The 20,924-nt window shown below is 41.3% G+C and overlaps 1 protein-coding gene across 1 annotated transcript in view; it reads left to right on the forward strand.

Annotated features, from left to right (window-relative positions):
• TOX3 (TOX high mobility group box family member 3) overlaps nt 1–20,924 on the forward strand; it is a 97,314-nt gene that overhangs the window by 69,029 nt on the left and 7,361 nt on the right. The window contains exons 3-4 of the mRNA XM_083750511.1: nt 5,104–5,361; nt 19,482–19,751. Coding sequence (XP_083606637.1) covers nt 5,104–5,361; nt 19,482–19,751 — 528 coding nt within the window. The remainder of the gene's footprint in view (nt 1–5,103; nt 5,362–19,481; nt 19,752–20,924) is intronic.

Below are 20,924 nucleotides of genomic sequence, written 5' to 3' on the forward strand. Positions count from 1 at the left end.
GCTTCCCCCCACCATTAATTCCTGAAGCACCTTAAATATTTATTGAAATAATATTTCAAGTGTTAATTACTGCAGTAATGAAAACAGCCAAATGCCACATATCAGGAATGAGTGTTTATCCATATTGTTAATGTGATATGTTAGATTTCATTAAGCAGTAATGGGGTAGCAAATGACTCGCAAATTACCATTGCATCTGTTACTAGACCACATTAGTGCCAAACGTAACGGCAAATGTAGCCATAGGGTTATGTTCATTAGCCATCCGCCTTCCATGGCCAATCCATCCTTTTGTGTTGGTGAACTTCACACCTCCCCTCTATGAAGATGCCCCCTCTTCCTACGAAGCATCAGTAAATGCATCCCCAATGTAAGAGAAAGCTTTCGCAACCAGAATTAAGTTGCAATCTCTGAACATGTGTGTGCTCACTTTGCTCACTGTGCACTGAGGAAAGACTGCTTAAGTCTCTTAAGACTCTGTCAGTATTACTCCTGCAGACTGTAGCTGTGTGTTACCTCATCATTTCTGGTGTGAGACCAATAATGACAGCTGACAGGTTTTATATGCAAGCGAAGGTTCCACCCCCCCTCTCTTTGTGTGTGTGTTTCAGTTTCCATTTTCTCTCAAGCGGTTATTAATTTATATCATCATTAACAGTTTGAAGGATGACAATTTCCAGCACTTAATGAGATCTTTCACTGAACATATCATTTTTAAATTAACTGGCATTAAGTCATTCTTTCAGACAATGTAAATAATGCATTTAAGGAAGGGTCCCTCCCCCTTCTCCTGCACCCCAAGCCTCCACTTTTGCAGTAAAAACTTAAGCCAGTGTAGGCAGACAAATCTCAAAGTAGTATTCCACGCTTGCAGGGTTGGGGGAGAAATCTGATTTGTTTTGCTTTTAAAGGCAGAACTACCTAATTCGGAAGCGATATGCAAACCGAAACACAGCCATCCTTCAAAATGTGGATTTCTCTGAATTTTGCAATGCCGAAGTAATAATAATAATAATAATAATAATAATAATAATAATATGCCACCCATCTCACTGGGTTGCCCCAGCCACTCTGGGTAGCTTCCAACAAAGTATTAAAACACAAAAAACCCCTCAAACATTAAAAACCTCACTGTACAGGGCTGAGAATATGAAAACAACACACAAAAATGCATTATATTAGGGGAAATTGCATTGCAAAAAATCTGTATGTTGGAAGAAATGTGCACTTAAAATGCTGATGGATGTTCATGATAACTTTTTTAAAAAAATGCAAACTGGATATGGAAATGTGGAGAACTGGATGTAAGATTGGAAAAATGAGAAATGGAGAAAACCTTAAATTGACAGATCCACCCACCCCGGTGTGCTTGAAAGCAACACACTGTCTGCCATACAAATTACTTTTTAGAAGTTTGGAGACTTCTGCTTATTTCCCCAGTAGCTTGTTAGTGTTTATGGGATGGGACAGTGGGCAGAAGCAGTGGAAGCTGGCAAGGCGGTTTGTAGGCATAGGAACACAGGATTATACCAACTGCATGAGGGAATCAGACCATTAGCTCAAATTATTAAGTACTGCTAGGGTTTCAGACAGGGAGGGGCCTTTCCAAGCCCTACCAGAAGATGCCAGGGATTGAACCTGGGACCTTCTATTTGCAAAGCTATTACTCTTCCCCTAAGCCACAAGTGGCCACTATGGCTGTGGGGACGGAATTCCCAGCTTTACCTTTCCGCAGTAGTCAAGTGGGCAGTGCCACAGGCCACTCTGTGAAATCACATGGTTTCACTTGACAGTTCTATTGGTGTGATCACATGCTTCTGATGCCAGTAGAGGCAACTATCCACTCAGCTGTGGCATCCTCCTCCTCAGCTGCTGCCTCCCGGCACTGGAATAGTAGGAATTCCTCTTCCCTCTCTGTTGCCATACAGCTGCTGCACCCTGTAGACTGCCTCAGTAGCCATGGCATGTTCTGAAAACTCACAGTGGTCTTTATATTGAGGTTATTGTTCTATAGGTTAATAATGTCTTAAGAATATCATGAGAAGAACCCTTATAGATGAGAGCCATATACTCTAGTGTTCTGCATCCCCCAGTGGCCAACCAGATATTACTGGCAAATGTGCAGGCATGAAGGCAATAACTTTCTCCTGCTGTTGATCCCAAGCAGCTTGTAACTGCTTATGAAAATGTGACCAGGTTAGCAATTCCCAGACAATTGTGCCACCAAGGGGCTAAAACAAGAGTGGGGAAACTGTGGGTTGTTGTTGGACTCCATTTCCCATCAGACCCAGACAACATGGCCAATGGCTAGAGGTGCTGGGAGTTCTAGTCCAGCAACATTTGGAGGTGCACAGTTTCGCCACCTCTTAAAAAACTAAGCCACCATTTTGGATATTTCTATCACTGAGTGGCTCTTAGAGCAATAGAGGCACATGCACCTGGTTCCCTGGTCTCTCTGCAATGACCTCACCCCAAGTGAGGACGTAAGAGCTTCCCAGTATACGTCAGCTCACTACAGATTGTTCCCCACAAACATTGGGATGATGGCAGTGAAATTCCAAGGTTATCCAGGTTCAAGTTACATATAAATACAAGGTGGTTCATGGTCCTGGGAGCACCCAAGCCAGTGTCTGACATGGTGTCAAGGATTTTTTACATTTTATTTTGAGTAAAATGAGAAACCTTAAGCCAAAATGTATTTAAAAGTACAGTGGTGCCTCGCAAGACGAAATTAATTCGTTCCGCAAGTCTTTTCGTCTTGTGAGTTTTTCGTCTTGCGAAGCACGGTTTCCCATAGGAATGCATTAAAAATCAATTAATGCGTTCCTATGGAAACCGCCTTCAGACCAGGTCCGGGGACAGTCTGTCCCCCGACCTCTTCTGAAGGCCGGCGGGGGGCGAAAGTCTTTGTTCCCCCCCCCCGCCTGCCTTCCCAGGACAGCGGAGACTTCTCCGCTGTCCCGGGGCGATTTTAAAATGCTGGCGGGCGGCAGCGAAGCCTTCGCTGCCGCCCGCCAGCATTTTGAAAACCCCGGGACAGCGGAGGACTTATCCGCTGTCCGGGGCAATCTTAAAATGCTGGCGGGCGGCAGCGCTGCTGCCCGCCAGCATTTTAAAATCGCCCCGGGACAGCGGAGGAATTCTCTGCTGTCCCGGGGCGATTTAAAAGCCCCCGGGAAGGCAGGCAGGGGGGACAAAGACTTTTGCCCCCTGCCCGCCTTCAGAAGAGGTCCAGGACCTCTACTGAAGGCGGGCGGGGGGCAAAAGTTTTTGCTCCCCCCCGCTTGCCTTCAAAAGCCATCCGGGATAGCGGGAAGCACTTCCCTGCTATCCCGGACTGCTTTTAAAATGCTGGCGGTGGGGAGCAAAGCCTTTCGGCCCCCGCCGGCCTTCCTGGACCTCTTCTGAAGGCCGGAGGGGGGGGGAAGGCTTTGCTCCCCACGCTAGCATTTAAAAGAGGTCCCCGGAGATTTCCCTATGGGCTTTCTTCTTGCGAAGCAAGCCCATAGGGAAATTCGTTTTGCGAAGTGCCTCCAAAATGGAAAACCCTTTCGTCTAGCGGGTTTTTCGTCTTGCGAGGCGTTCGTCTTGCGGGGCACCACTGTACCTCCTTCCACACACGCACATACACAAACTCTTAGAATTTCAGACAGACACACAAGTGAATTTAATCTTCAGCCTCTGAAACAAGCACACATCCAGAACCATTACAATTTCTCAGAGAGTGCAAGTCTGTTCACGAACCCCAACTAACTGGGCAAAGGGAATATAGGAAGCTGGAAGGTGGAGATAATAGTTGCAAGGAGGATGCATTAGGGAGAAAGTCAGGAATATGATGGAAATACAAGGGATGTTCAGAAGATCCACACATGCACAATGAATGTGTGATGGAGTAACAAAATGGCACCCACTAGCTACACCGCCTCCATGCTTACGCACCCCATGTGACTGCACATTTGGCCTTAGGGTGATTGGGTCTGCACACATGCATAGGACTACTACGACTGGACACAGACAGCCTGATTGGCCAGGGGTCTCATTAAAGTGGAAGAGCCCTACACAGGTACATGCCACCAGGGGCATAGCTGTGTATTGGTGTAGAGGGAGGCATGCCTAGTGGGCATGATCCTGCTACCCTTCTCCATTAAAGGGGTGGAGGTGTTATAAGCATCCATGAAGAGACACACTTTTGAATGTAAATATGTCTCCACTTTGAATCCAGAAAGAGCTGTATTCCAGAATAATTTATTCATTGTTTCGCAGGGAACGATAGCAAAAAGTGTTCATTTCTGTGCCAGATATAAGCAGCATTTCAGCAACAAATGACCTTGAATTTTTTTCTAAAGGGGTTAAAAGTATGTGTAGATACCTTGAAGAAAATTAGAAATAAAAGTTTCATAAAGTTTTTCAGAAGAAACCTACCAATCCCCCACACAATCCTTACTCTGAATCAAACCAAAATTCCTCCATTTATAAGCCATTTCCCCCCAAAAGTCCATGTCTCTCACAACCACCTTCATATCAAAGGCTCTATCATACTCCTATTCCTCTTATGGAGGGAGCTTAAAAGCAGGATTCTAATATTTCACATTTATGGGTTGTAAAAGAATTTTGAAGTATTCACTACCAGATTAATGTTGTGTGTGTACTACCAAAGTTGCCAGCATTTTATTTGATGCATCAGAATAATGGTTAGGCTGTTTGTGCTGTTTTACTAACATATCAATAAACTGGCAATTTGTTATACAGCCAAAAAAACAAGCAACCCAAAACCACAACCCAATGTAGCTGATGCTCACACCAACAACAAAGACAGATGTTGCTAATTAAGGGTGCATTAAAAAACAGTTAATACTGATACACCATTAAAGCCATATGATAATGAGACTTAAATCTTTAATCTGAAGGATCCATAAAAGCTGGGCATATGTGAATATTGCTACACTTGTGATTTACAAAATAAAGTAAAATAAAATGGTTTGCTCGTGAGCTAAATCTTACAGGGTGTAAACAACTCCCTTTTATTACACACGCTGCAGTCATTTATTTAGCAGTGTTTCATTGCAGTGAAGTTGCTGTTCTTTCTTCTTTTTCTTCGTTTAGCAAACATTCCACACTCCAAGTCTTGGAGATGAAGAGTTTGAGATCCCACCAATTACTCCACCACCTGAACTGGATCCCACCAATTTAGGGATGGCAGATATACTGTTGCCATTTCAAGGTCTAAGTGATCAGTTGGCTGCACAAGGGAATGAGTTCACGCCACAGTTTCCACCGCAGAGCTTGGATCTTCCTTCCATTACAATATCTCGAAATCTTGTGGAACAAGATGGTATCATCCAAAGCAATGGGTTACATATGGTACGGATTTTTCCTTTCCTTTCCATTTGACTGCATAACTTCTCTTACTGCTGCATAGCATTGCAGTGTTGTGTACTGAGCAAAACATTTATGCTCCCCTGCCACCCCCTCCAATAACTTATCTGGCAAGCATATGAAAATAACATCCAGCTGCTGAAAGATGGTACTCCTTACACTCAATACAGCATCCTTATTTGTTGTCTTTTGTTGTAGTGACGCACAGTCGATATCACTAGTGTCTTGTGGCAGGATATTTTCATAAATTTTCAGTGGGCACCATAATGTGCATTCACTTATTTCAGGGATGGTGAGACCCTTCAGCCCTTCAGATCTTGTTGGACTCCAGCCCTCACCTGTCCCAGCAGGGCCAATGGTCAGGGATAATGGGGGCGAGAGTTCAACAACATCTGGAGGGTCACAGGTTCCCCATCCCTGACTTATTTCATTGCTTGGAAGGCTCCCAGCAGTAGAGAGAAAGGAGAAAGTTGCAGACTGCATATTCAGCGTCATGAGCTGGTGGCAGAGCATGAATCTGGAGCAAGGAAACCAGCAAGCCCAAATTCAGATGACACATGAAGCCAAACAATAGTTTAGTCCTGAGTAGCGCAGCAACCGGAGGAATTGGGGAAGGGACTGATAGCCACAGTCTCCTCTCTGGGAGCCTGCACATTCATAGTAAGCCACTGTTTAGCTTTACAGTGGTACCTCAGGTTAAGTACTTAATTCATTCTGGAGGTCCGCCTTAACCTGAAACTGTTCTTAACCTGAAGCACCACTTTAGCCAATGGGGCATCCTGCTGCCGCCACGCCTCCGGAGCACGATTTCTGTTCTCATCCTGAAGCAAAGTTCTTAACCCGAGGTACTCTTTCTGGGTTAGCAGAGTCTGTAATCTGAAGCGACTGTAACCCGAGGTACCACTGTACTTAGTGTAATGTGCAAACCAGGACAGTGTTTTTAGCAATGCAGCTGAATTTGCATTCAACCCATTTGCAAGGCACAGTAATGTGTATATTTGGTTGTATGATGTAATCTTCATTTGCAGAGATTACACCTCCTTCACACCTTTATAGGTGTAATAGCATTACTGTAAGGTACACCCTGATAGTTAATTTCTTATCCTCGTAGCTTTTTCTGTGGAGCAGAAGTGCTAAATACTTACTGTTTCCCCAGTATCAGCTGTAAGCAAGTAGAAAGAAAGAAAGAAAGAAAGAAAGAAAGAAAGAAAGAAAGAAAGAAAGAAAGAAAAAATAAATAAAGTAAAGAGATAGGTGAAGCTTAAGGGATGTGTTAGTTTTACTTAGTAATTAATGTGCTTGTTACTTATGACAATTAATTTCAATGGGTCTACTCTGAGTAGGACTATCACTGAATATAGTCCTGGATATTTCAAGGCAGCAAAAGCTTGGGGTGTTGTGGTGGGTGGGTGGTGACTTGAAAAGCTCTTCTAAATTCTCCCCCATTTCATTCTGTTCCCTCTTGCAGTCTGAACATCTAATCTAAATTCCATAGATGTGGCGGTAAATGTCTCTCATCATTTATTGAAAATGTGCACTTTATTAAACTGATAAATATTTATTAATAATAGAATCCATCTTTAGATTGTATATTTCGTGGATTACCTTTCTTTAGAGCCATAATTTTTTTTTATTACTGCAATAAAAAAAACGTAAAAGAGGCATTTTAACTATGAAATTTCATTTCATGGTCAATTGGGCTTACTGTATCTAAAAGAACTAAATATGGAGCCATAAAATAATTATGATATTCATCTACACTCTTGAACAATATCTGCATGGAGCAGCATTCAGCTTGTCAAATCTTACTGCATTGTTGAGAAGTTGCTAATCGGTAATGATAGACAAGACCCAGATGTCTATAGAGGCAAGTGATACTTTTTCCAAACCGAAACCATTAGAATAACATAGCCCTTTTTTCCTTTTTTTTAAGATACCAAATGAAATCCCAGCCACTTTTGGAAACATTACTGTGTTAGACAGCTTCACTGCAAATGATAGCTATTTTAATTGGATTTATAGATTGACCCTGTTGAAATGTCCAGTAGAATTTCACCTTGAAGAAAATGTCATGAAATTTTCAAGCACAAACAGAAGAAATGAAATGTACTTGGGCAGAGCTATGATTAATACAGTGTGTCTCTGGCTTTGTTCTGAGCAGTACCTGACATGTTCACCTATAAACTTGAATGCAAAATCGCCAGAGGCACGGGTAGAAATAGGTTATGTCAAGGTTCTCCGATGTTTCCCTCAGGGTGCGGAGTTGGCCAGCTACATAACAGTACTTTTGCAGGCTTCTCTTAGATTTGCTGCAGGAAGACTGCTGGAATAATAAATAATACTTTCCATTCCATTTCTGACTTAGGATTGCTATATCCAGCAATCCATTTTAAGTGCAAGCAAGCTGTTTTATTACCAAAGTATATGTAGCCCAGCGGTTATTAAAAATGAATGTATTGATGGATTAACAATTCTTCCTACCAGTTAAAAAAAAAGACCTCCTGATGTATTGTCCTGCATTTCCTACCCAGCCTGTTATTGCTTTTGTTTATAGAAAAAGTGACAATTCGTCATGTTGCTGATTAGCTTCATTATTATTGACAGGATACAAAGGGACATTTATCTTAGTTTAAATGTATGCTATTACATTGGGATTTTCCCCACTCTCCCCCGCCCCAAAATGAGGAAGCACAACAGAAAACGTAAGATAAAAGAAATGCACTGTGATTAGCATTTGCATTTTAATAATATGCTAATACCAAAAAAATCAAGCTTCATAAATGAATTACTGGCAGGGAATGAACGAGTTCTAGCTTGAGTTCAGAAAAACACCTGGGACTTAACAAGATGTGGGAAAATATATAGACCTACACATAAATAGATGGAAATCAATTGCTATATGCTATCAAAAGTCATTACAGACTAAAGCACAGTTGACTGTTTAGATGATCACCTGAGAAATTATTTTAATCTACAAAGGGTGGCAATTCCATAGCGCTGTTGCCTGTGCTCTATAGGGTTCCTTTTTATTCTTTTCTCTCCCCCCCTCTCCCCTTTAAACATCTCTCTATAATCTACCCAGCCTGCTGAGTAGCACTGACATCAGTAGTACATCAATTTCAGAAAGTGGATTATTTTTACTAGACAGCTATTGTGACATATTGGGTCAGTCATAAATGAAAGATATTCATGCAAGCATGCAATACTTGTAATGAAGTCTCACTCTGACCTTCTGTATGATTGATTCTGTAATTTAGTTTTCTCAGGCACTGCCTGAAATGAAATGAAATCATGTTGAACAAGTTTTGAATACCCACAGTGCATCAGGAGAAGAAAAATCTGTAGCCCTAGAGGCTTGAGAGAGAGCAGCTGAACGATTTATCTCCATGCTATTATAGCCTTTGCCAGCATTCAACATTTTCTCCTTCTTTTTTTTCTTCCTTATTTGGCTTAAGTACTTAATTCTGCAGGTAGCTGTAAATGGGAAAATAAAATGCTGTTCAGATTTAAAATGACAGGACAGGAGTATGTGCAAGGGACTGATAAAATATCTTGAATAGAACTGACCTTTCATGTTGCTGAAAGTTACTGGGGGATTCATCCTAATAATTACCATATAGATTATTTTTTATTTCTTTCCTGCAATGAAACATTTCAGAGAGCAGTGGTGCTGATTGAATGAAAATTGAACTTGTTAACATTCTTTTCAGCTTAGCCTGTTGTACATAACAGAAGGTTAGCTTTGATGAATTTCGAAATTCCCTTTCTGATATCTAAGAAACAGACAGTAAAATAATTGTCTCTTTTCAGCCTGCATTTATTTTTCACTGCCTTAAAAAAATACCTCTGGTTAACTCTACAAAAATAGAGTTAACTGTAAGTGCATCATTTTTTGGTATATCTCTGTGTAAAGAAGTTCCTATATGAAAATGTGATAATCATTATTCTGCCACAAAAATGTATAGCAGAACTTCGCTTTGTGTTCAAAATGTTTAGATTAGATTTGATTCCCCCCCACACCTTTTTTTTATTCTTGAACACATGACTGTAATTGTGCACTGGAAATTTTTAGTTCCTGCTCCCACTACTTTGAACAACTCTCTCTTACATCCTATCACAAAGAACCTGCTAGGACACTGCTGTCATCTATTGATGTTCTCCTTGATCAGAGGTGAGATGGATGGTGACCCAGTAGAGGACTTTTGCACCTATGGCACAATGTTGGCCTTCTATCCCCACAAAAGCTTACCTAGTGCCTACATTGCTCTCTGTTGTTGTAGTAGTTGTTGTCTGCCCTTCAGTGAAAGTTCCCAGTAAATATTTTGTTCTTGTTCTAAATTCTCCCAGACCCTGCAGGTATCTTAAACAAATTTGGGAACTCTGCAGCCTCCTTCTTTAATGGTACAGTTTACTAATTTTTATTGTTTTAACATGTAAACCTCCCTAGAATCAGTGCTGAATGCATAAAGATTCTTAAATAAAATTCTTAATGATGGGTTGCATCTAATGCATTTCCACTGAAATTAATGCGCATGATTAAAAGACCATTCATTCCAATGGATTTGTTCTGTTCTTCGCCATGTGCATAGAGCAACTGAAGAAAACAAATCTGATGCTCCCTGGATCTCATTGTTTTTTGATTTTGTGGATCCTGGTTGATATATTTATCACAATGCTAAGGGACAAAAATTGCTAATATAAATAGTATATAAGGTTAAAGGATTGCTAGCATCAGTCACTCACAATGCAGTCCATGCCTAGTCATCAGTCCCACTGAGTTCAACAAGGCTTATTCCCATGCAAATGTGGATAGGATTTCAGCAACTGAAATCTTATATACATGCAATGATGTAGGTTTTTCAGAAAAGAATAATAACATTTGGAACATTTTCTGAAAAACGTTCTCATGCAAATTAGGCTAATTAGCAAATGGCAGTTTGCACTGGGAAATTTTCAGTTTGCACTGGGAAATTTTTGATGCTCTAGAGACCCATTTAATTTTGTATGCTTATTTTATTTGTATTCAGCCAACAACCTAAAACTTTGAAACTGCAAAACTTTCAAATATTACATTTGCAATTGGCATCCATTCATTGTTACTAATGAACTTATGAAATGGAATCTGTTACATGATGAAATAATGTATTGGAATATTTACCATTACACCCCATATCACTGTACACACTTACCTTGGAGTAAGTCCCATTAAATCCAGTAGGAGCTACTGCTGTAAAGGTAGGAGCTACTGCTGTAAAGGTTGCTGTAAACAACCTTTAGTATTTCACATAGATATAATCATATGAAGGAAAGATTTTTTATTTTATTTAAAAGGCAATTTAAATATAGACATTTATAATCCAGATTCTTGATTTAGCCTTTCAGTAAAGCAAGGAATTGAAAATTACCAATATATTATGTCAAATCTGTCAGATAGGCATGGTTTCAGGTTATTTTCCTTCATAAAATGTGCATTTTATTCATTCTAATTTTATTTACAAGGAAACTCCCACAATTTATTTTTAATATCCACATTACAATCTTGATATGAATAGGGGAAAAGAGAGGGACTGTGATTACAACAGAGTTACAGCAGTATTGTTTACTATATTACAAATAAAACAGTTATTTCATGGTTCATTAATGTGTTTAGTGCCTGGAACTCTTTATTAAAAGAAGCCTTTCTTGTTGTTAAGAACATGTTTATTGTCATCATTAAGAGGGGGAAACCCAACTAATTACTGAATTCAATCATTTGTTCATTTATAAGGATGGCGGTTTCTCACCTGAGGAGGCACTTAACAACTCAGTGTGGCATTTTATCATCAGACACCAATCAGTTTAGTTTTGTTGTTTAGAGAAAGAAGTGACATGATAGATGTTTAAAAACGAATACATGGCATGGAGAAAGTGTGTAGAGATAAGTTTTTTAAATAATACACATATAAAATCTATTGGTGATTATTTTTGTTCTCATAAAAAAATAGTCAATTCTCACCTGGTGCCACTGTCAACCATGACACTTTTCTTTCCCACCCTTACCCACAGCCAACAAACAAAAATGAGATGTGGTTTTTAGTCACAGGATTAGAATGATCTGAGAAAAAGCTTCAGAAAATGGCATGTGCACAGTTCTTCTGAGAACAGTGAGCCACATACTTTTGTGGAACTTATCCCTATCAAGCTGGTTGTCCAGGAATACTTTTATTGGACATATAACATGCCACAAAAGGAATATACAGTGGTACCTCTGGTTGCGGATGGGATCCGTTCCAGAGGTCCAGTCGGATCCTGAGGTTTCCGCAACCTGAGGACCGCTTCTGCACATGCGCGTGCAGTGGTAGACCACTTCTGCGCATGCGCGCACGGCAAAACCCAGTAAAATACTTCTGCATCCTGAGGTTTACATAACCAGAGGGTTACATAACCGGAGGTACTACTGTACATCTCTGACACCTTTTTTGACAGATGAATTCAACAATACATCATAAAACCATATATCTATAGTAGGAACACCTACATATTTTATTTCTCTTTTGCATACCATGTATTTGGTAACCATCAGTCTTTGGTAACCATCAGAGCAAAATGGATATTTGGCATATCTCTAGACTGAAGACAAGGGTGGTGTCCTACCAGAGTTAACTTCGGATGCCATCACACTGATAGGATAATGAGACTCCTACTTACCTCCCTTGACTGCACCAGTGGAGCCAAAAGAAGCGTATCTGCCAAGATGCTTTCAGTTGGCCTTGCTGCAGGGATTTGCTGGACAGTGTGCATACTGTCCTTGCTAAATTGCTCTGGTTCTTAAAAAAAGAAAAGAAAAAAAGCAGCCTGTTATTTATTTGATTTGATTTATGGCACTTCTGTGCTGCCCCATAATGTAAAAGTTCTCTGAGCAGTTTGCAATAAGTAAATAACCCCGACTGAAATAAAAACTGAAGCACAAACCTACTTAAAAATGGGAGACTTATATAAAGGTGGCAAAACAGAACTTTCTGTACACCCCTCGCCCCCATTAAAAACAGATTTAAAGATCAGATGCCCCGCATTAAAAGGCGAGTGAATAACAAAGTCTTCACATGGTACCAAAAAGATCACAAAAATGGCACCAGGCGAACCTCCCTGTGCTTCTAAGTTAGTTGTCACTGGCAGCAGGATGCTGCTCTTTTTGCAGAACGGCAAGTGGAAGTTTAACCGGGTAAAAGGTTAGCAAAAAATGAAAGCTGTGGAATAAGCACTGGGAAATCAGGAAGCCATTCCAACGGTTCCTGTTCCTTGAGGTTACTCTCATTTCTGTCACCTGTGTATTATGCAGTAATTCGAATCTTCAGTATTGTAGAACATGAAAAAATAGGGGAGGGGGAAGCATTGACCCATAGATTTGCGAACACAGTGAGCCCATTCCCAAAATATCATTCTGACATTTGGAGAGGTGAAAACCTTGTAGGCAATTTTATTCAGGGCCAAATATTGGTTTGCCCCACTCAAAGGTGCACTTGAAAGGGTCAAGGGAAAGCAATTGCTGGTTTCCTTCTGCAGAACCACATGAGAGTTGAAACGTTCTCAGAACACTGAGATGCATACAGTGTGCCCAGAGAGGCATTTCTTTCTGGGCTTTCGATTCGTGTGTGTCTTTATGGCAATGGTTTTTCCTTTTATTTGGGGATTATTGTTGCTTTTGGTGATAGTCCAATCGAACAGAGCAGTGTTCTATTATTAAATTTTGCCAGAACATAGAATTCTTGCTTTTTATCAAGTATGTGACAATACGGAGTAGCCATCTTTTTTTAATGGAAGCAGTCAAGGCACAAACCAAATTTTAGAATATAAAATATACTACTGGGGAAACTGGGGTTCTTGTATCTGTTTTACCTCTGCATGTTTCATGGCCAAAATAAAATTAGAAAATGGTATGAAAGGAATTTAAATCTAGGTAAATAATGGGCTGAGCTAAACTTGGTGATTTACTCCATTTGAAAGATCAATTACCAAGTTTTAATTAAGGTGCTTTTTATTGATTTATGCTTAATTCTTAATGTTTCATTTCTTGCCACGTTTGTTGTATTATATAGGTCTCTCTTGTTTTATTATTCTATACTGTGATTTACCTATCATGTTAAGCAATACTTTTAAATTGATTGATTTGATTTTGCCAGCTATTTAGAGTAAAACAACCACAGAAATCTGCTAATCCAGGCCCCCAAAACGATTTGTTTAAAGACAGCCCACACAGGTTCAAAAAGTCAGGATTCAAAGAAACCGCATTTTATTCTGGTCCCAAATAATTTCTTCAGCCATGGTTTTTTAGTCTAAACATAGGGGATTATCCTGCCTTTCGACTTCCCATTTGGGCATATGATTGGGCACTGTAAAAACAGAATGCCAGACTAGATGGGCCACTGAGGATTTCCTTATGTTTCTAGGGTTCCATGTATATCAGTGCTTGCAGGATTGTAAGGAGACAAAGTTTAAAGTGGGTTTCTAAAGCAAAATTGTAGATACATTTTAGCTAGCATCAAACTGTTTGTGCACTAGATTCTGGCACAAAGTGAACTGATCTTTTAAAAAAATATCTGGGTGCAGTGTCAGTATCTGTGGTTGTGTGGCAGAGACACACTCTGCATGCTTACATCTCTACTTAAAAGGATACACCTGGGGGAAAAATATCTGCTTGAAATCCTGGAGATCTGCTACTGGGGAAAGACATTGCTACACACAGTACTGTACAGATGAATTAATCATCGTAATTCATTATAAGACAGTTTCATATATTCAGGATCCTGGGCAGTCTGCCACCCTGTCCTTTTCCACCTCTCCAGTTTCATAATCAGTCAATGGCTTCAGGAGCCTTTTCAGTGTCAACATGGAGAATTGTTTTGTGATAGCCCTGAATCATAATTCTCCATTTACTTATGGCAACAGTGTCCCAGAAGCCCCCATACTTCCAGAACTGCAAGTTTTAGGCAGTTAACAACCAATCTTCCAGTGGCTTCAGGCTTTTTCAGGAGCCTAAATCTCGGCACATTTAACAAGACAAATACATGATTTGTAAATATTTTATATTACTTTTTTGGCATCGTGTTAGATATTTACATCAGGTTGCTTGTATCCAAATGTGCAGGGCTAGATCTGCTGTAAAATCACAACTTGCTATGTTGCCACCTAAAGACTGGCGCAGTGTAGTTGCCTAAGGCATGAGATCCAAGCCCAAGCCCATGAATAGGTAAAAAATAGGGGAGTGTGAGGAAAGACTTGGGCTTTTTAGTTTAGCAAAGGATAGTGACTTACTTGCCAAGTGCCCCGGAAAAAAATGGGACATTCGATTTTTTTCTCGTGAGATTGTGGCAGCTATTTTGGCTAAAATGCTTTTAGGGGGACCATGATCTCATGTAGTGCCCAAAAATAGGCCCCGCAAAACCCCCCACTTTGGAGGGAGCGAGAGCACAGTGCAGGTCACATAACTTGCATGGTAGCACATTCCACTTTTTGATTAGAAAAAGTTGGATGATATGAAGCGAGTGAGGTGAGGAGACATGTTAGAGGTGTATGGAATTGTGTATGGTGAAGAGCTGTAGCTCAGTGGTAGCACATCTGCTGAATGTTTGAAGATTCAGCTCCTGAGTTAGAAGGGACCCAAGTTGGTCTGGCTTGGTATAAAGCTGTGTCCTGTGATCCTATACATTTTCCTCTCTTGGTTTGCAAGAGGATGAGAAGGCACCTTTACGGAAACTTCTAGATCCTCCCTCAGTGTGGCCTCATGCCAATTTTACCTCACAGGATTGTTGAGAGGACTTTTTGGTTTTTTTCTTAGGGTGGCGAACTCAAATGTAAAATCACTCTGAGTGCTTTGGGGAGCAAATGTAACAAATTTAATAAATACTTAAATACAACTTTAACCTATGCTAGGTTCAGGTAAAATTAATGAAGTGCCATAATGCAATACCCCACTTGACCTAAACAAAATGACTTTTGAGTAACTGAAATGAGATGTAGAAACTGTGATCTAAAACTATCACTTAACTTATTTGTTGCTGTCAGGATGTGCTCTGCAAATTAGCTAAAAAGAAAAAAGGGATATGGCACTGTAATTAAATTGATTTATTTTTCTAGACCTCATTCAAGAAAATGAATAGATTTATTGAAAAACAGTCTTTGTTCATTAATTTTTGGAATAACAATGTGTAAGTTAAAGCCTTAAGTGTATATGTGTGGGTGGGCTAGCATTATGCTAATTATGTTAATTATGTTCAGCTTTTATATCAAATATTATATCAAAATACAGATTTACTATACTGTATTATGTGTCCTCATATTTCCACCTCTGTAAAAATCTCCTTTTTGCAGCCCTCTGTAACTTTTCTCTCTTGTAATTATGTATTAGGCTACTGGGGTTTTGTTTGCATGTTGCCATGGGCAAATGCATTGCTGCAGATGTACAAGCACCTACTGAACTTTGGTGTAATGCAGTGATGGGGAACCTACAACCCTCCAGTTTTTCTTGGATTCCAAGCCCCATTAGTCTCAGCCAGCAGAGCCAGTGGTTAAGGATGATGGGATTTAGAGTCTAACAACATCTGGAGGGCCACAAGTCCCCCACCTCTAATGTAATGAATTCAGGACGTTCTTAAGCTTCCCCCTGCAAGAAAAAGTAGAGAAGGGAAGTATGAACAGGAGGCAAAAGCAGTACCATGCATTTCATCTTAGATGAAATGGTTAAGAATTCATAGACTTGCCTATGAAATTGGTTTCTGGGCCTGTTTAAGTCAGCAGAACTTAGCTTCAATAAAAGCCTCAAACTGAACCAAAATGACAAGATTTAGAGTAAAGCATTTGTTAAACCATGTCTTTATATTATGATTTATTTGAATAAGGACTAAGGGAAACCTCTTTTTGTGGCAGAGAAAAGAGCAGCTTTTTATAGGTGAGAAACCACCAGGAAATAGCTCTCTGTATGCCTTGACAAGGGGGACGCAGGTGGCGCTGTGGGTTAAAGCCTCAGTGCCTAGGACTTGCAGATCGAAAGGTCGGCGGTTCGAATCCCTGCGGCGGGGTGCGCTCCCGCTGCTCGGTCCCAGCGCCTGCCAACCTAGCAGTTCGAAAGCACCCCCCGGTGCAAATAGATAAATAGGGACCGCTTACCAGCGGGAAGGTAAATGGCGTTTCCGTGTGTGGCTCTGGCTCGCCAGAGCAGCGATGTCACGCTGGCCACGTGACCCGGAAGTGTCTCCGGACAGCGCTGGCCCCTGGCCTCTTGAGTGAGATGGGCGCACAACCCCAGAGTCTGTCAAGACTGGCCCGTACGGGCAGGGGTACCTTTACCTTTACCTTTATGCCTTGACATCCTACTCCCCCCCAGCAAATTACAGTATTATTCTCTTCAAGTCTTTTTATTTTCTAACATTAAAAAACTATTCCTTAAGGCAGTAGGACACTGTATGCAGAATTGGCAGTGGCATTGCGGGATTTGGGTGGGGTGATTTAATTTGTGGAAAGTGATATCCTTAAAAAGATTCTGAATGACTTCCAGATACCCCTGCCAATATAATCTGCTATTACAGCAGATGAATCTCAAGGGGATGTCCAGAGCATTGTCTGGTCCTGTTGTGTTGGACGAATTTCAGTTCTTAAGGCTCAAGGATGTGGACAAGGTGCTTGGATCAGTCAGAGTGACTGGACCTTTGCTCCTTTTGGCTGGCAAAAACTAATTCCTCCTCATGAGAAGGGGTGGTCCCTGCCTGCTTGAACTACTCCTCAAGAAACCCTCCCTGGATTCAGAAAACCTGAGACCAGCCCGTCTCCCCTTTTGGGGAAATGTTCTTGAGTGTATGGTTGCAGACCAGATCCAGATGCTCTTGGAGGAAACTGATTTTCTAGATCCAGTTCAATCAGGGTTTAGGTCCAGTTTTGGCACTGGGGCAAGATGGTTTGAGCATATAACACCAATCCTAGCCCAACTGCACTGACTTCCAATTAGTTTCTCAGCCAAAGTCAGAGTGCTGGTTTTGACCTATTGAACCCTAAATAGCTGGGGACTGCAATGCCTCAACGACCACCTCTCCCCATATGAACTAATCCAAACCCTACAATAATGATCGGAGGGTGGCAGCATGAGAATGGGCCTTTTCTGCAGTGGCTCCCTATTTGTGGAATGCTTTCCCAGGGAGGCTCACCTGGCTCCTTCATTATGCATCTTTAGGTGCCAGGCAAAAACATTTGTCTTTAACCAGGTGTTCAGCTGATTAACAGTCTGTGGCTTTTCCAAATGTGTTTGTGGGAGTTATTGGCTTGCCTTTGTTTCATTATGTATTTTGTATTCTCATTTTGTATTTTTCTGTTGTGAACCATCCTGGGGTCTTCGGATGAAGGGCAGTATACACAAATTAACAAAAATAACAACAATAATAATCCTAGGTGAGGGTTCCTTTATTAAAGCAGCAGTAAGAATTCACAGGAAGAGTTATCCAGAAGGAATTAGGCAACTTCAACTCCTGTCTGGTTCAGATACATTTGTATTACAAGCTTTATTTGTTTATTTAGTTTGTGAATTTAACACTGGGAAACCAGAAGCAAAACATTCTCGGAATATAAATAGAGCTCAAGGCAAGCAAGGATTACTGTAATCGTGTATCAGAATTATTGCGTTATAACATCGGGACACAGGAAGTTCAAGGGGCTAGTTTTGATGTACAAAGTCATATACAGCTTTGTAGGCTGAGACCCTACCTGCCCGTGGACTGTCTCATCAGAGTGGTGCATGCTCTAGTTATCTCCCGCTTGGACTACTGCAATGCGCTTTACATGGGGCTACCTTTGAAGGTGACCCAGAAACTACAACTAATCCAGAATGCGGCAGCTAGACTGGTGACCGGGAGCGGCCACCAAGACCATATAACACTTGTCCTGAAAGACCTACGTTGGTTCCCAGTACGTTTCTGAGCACAATTCAAAGTGTTGGTGCTGACCTTTAAAGCCCCAAACAACCTCAGCCCAGTATACTTGAAGGAGCATCTCCACCCCCATCGTTCTGCCCAGACACTGAGGTCTAGCACCTAGGGTCTTCTGGTGGTTTCCTCATTGCAAGAAGCAAAGCTACAGGGAATCAGGCAAAGGGCTTTCTCGGTAGTGGCACCCGCCTGGTGGAACGCCCTCCCATCAGATGTCAAAGAGATAAACAACTACCTGACATTTAGAAGACATCTAAAGGCAGCCCTGTTTAGGGAAGTTTTTAATGTGTGGCATTTTAATGTATTTTTTATCTTTGTTGTTAGCCTCCCAGAGTGACTGCGGAAACCCAACCAGATGGGCGGGATACAAATAAATTATTATTATTATTATTAGACATTATATCTGAAAGATTGCCTCAACTCTTATATACCCAATTGATCATTGCACTCTGCAGGTGAGGGCCTCCTGAAAATACCATCTTATCAGGAAATCTGTCTGCATAATGTAGGAATCAGCTCTTTATCGTTGTGGCACCTTCCTTTTGGAATTCCATCCTCTTGAATATTAGACAGGCAGCCTCTTTATGGCACCTATTAAATACCTTTTGCGTTCTGATCTTCCCTGGTCTGCATCTGTATTGGAATTGTTTTTAAGTGGTTTTCATTATTTTCCCACTTATAATTTGCTACCCTGGGCTCATTGGGGAGGAAGGATGGGACAGAAATTTTATAAATACATAAATTTGGGAGGTGGTTGTGAAGAGCAGGAGCAGCTCCAGGGGGCTCAGGCTGGTGGGCTCCAGGGGGCCTCTGCTGGACTGTGGGCTCCTGGCAGATGCCTTAGCATGCCAATGCTTGCTGCCAATCCTGATTATTATTTTGAATTTATATAGCACCATGAGTATGAATGGTCTTTTACAGAGTGTGGTAGCACAGATCCCTTTCCTAAGGGGCATGCAATCTAGAATTGGAGATATGAAAAACAGTAGGTGATGGAGAGGGAAGTGGGTGAGGCAGTAAACCGGAAAACAACACCTAGTGATTACGTTGCACATCCTTAGGCTGAGTTATAAGTTGAGTTGGAGTAGGGCACAGGAATTGACTTGATAATTCTAGCAGCTTAATATCATATTTCCCCACCTTTTTCTTTCTTTCTAGGATCATAGTCATGCAGATGTGCCTCAGTATCGCCAGGACCACTCTTTGATTATGAGATCCATTGTCCATATGACAGACGCTGCTCGTTCGGGAATTATGTCACCTAACCAGCTGACCACTATTAACCAATCCCAGCTCAGTGCTCAACTGGGGCTGAACTTGGGCGGGACCAATGTGCCACACACTTCCCCATCCCCTCCTGCGAGCAAATCCGCAACCCCTTCTCCATCCAGTTCTATAAATGAGGAAGACGCGGAGGACTCAAACAGGGTAAGTTCTATCATGTGTTGTAAAAAGATGCTCTCTCTCCCACCACCAAACTTTTGTTTTTGTTTTTAAGAGGAGTTCAGTAAGGGCAAAAAGGAATAATAATAATAATAATAATAATAATAATAATAATAATAATTTTTTATTTATACCCCGCCCTCCCCAGCCAAGGCCGGGCTCAGAGCGGCTTACAAGCAATAATAAAAACAAGATGAATGGTTACAACTTAAAAACAAAAATAAAATACAACATCAAAATAATGGAACATTAAAATATTAAAATGTAGCCTCATCGCAGGAGGAGAAGGAAAAGAAAGGAGAAAAAAAAGAGAGAGAGGGAGGGAATCAAATTGGCTCCAAGCCAAAGGCCAGGCGGAACAACTCTGTCTTACAGGCCCTGCGGAAAGAAATCAGATCCTGCAGGGCCCTGGTCTCATGAGGCAGAGCGTTCCACCAGGCCGGAGCCAGAGTTGAAAAGGCCCTGGCTCTGGTTGAAGCTAATCTAACTTCCTTAGGGCCCGGGACCAATAAGGTGTTGCTATTTATGGACCTTGAGGCTCTCCGTGGTCCTGTAGGTACGAGGGTCCTAGGCCGTGAAGGGCTTTAAAGGTCAAAAGCAGCACCTTAAATCTGACCATGTACTCCACCGGGAGCCAGTGCAGCTTGAAAAGCACTGGGTGAATATGCTCCCATGGCAGAGACCCCATGAGGAGCCTCGCTGCAGCATTCTGTACCCGCTGGAGTTTCTGGGACAGCTTCAAGAGCAGCCCCGCATAGTGAGTGGAATTCAGCTAAGTTTTATTCAGAGTAGAATCATTTCATACGATACGATAATCTTTATTGTCATTGTCCCATACAGAACAATGAAATTGAAAAAAATCTACATCAGACATTAAAAAACCAACAAGCCTGCTATCCCAGCTATCCCAGCCTGGTTAACCCCCTAAAAACTCTGATACCCCGTAATTAAATACAATATTTCAGTGAGTCTGCTCTGAATAAAACTTAGTTGAGTATCACCCAGTAGCTTTATTTAGTTGCTTACCATAATGATGCTATGCTGCTATTCTGTGGCTTTTGGTGTGTGTTAATGTGGTGTAATGGTTCGAGTGTGGGACTTAACTGTAGGAACTGGGAGAGCAGGGTTCAAATCCCTTCTCAGCCATGAAGCTCAGTG

This window comes from Podarcis gaigeae, assembly GCF_964106915.1.
Source record: "Podarcis gaigeae genome assembly, chromosome: 8".
Taxonomy (NCBI): Eukaryota; Metazoa; Chordata; class Lepidosauria; order Squamata; family Lacertidae; genus Podarcis; species Podarcis gaigeae.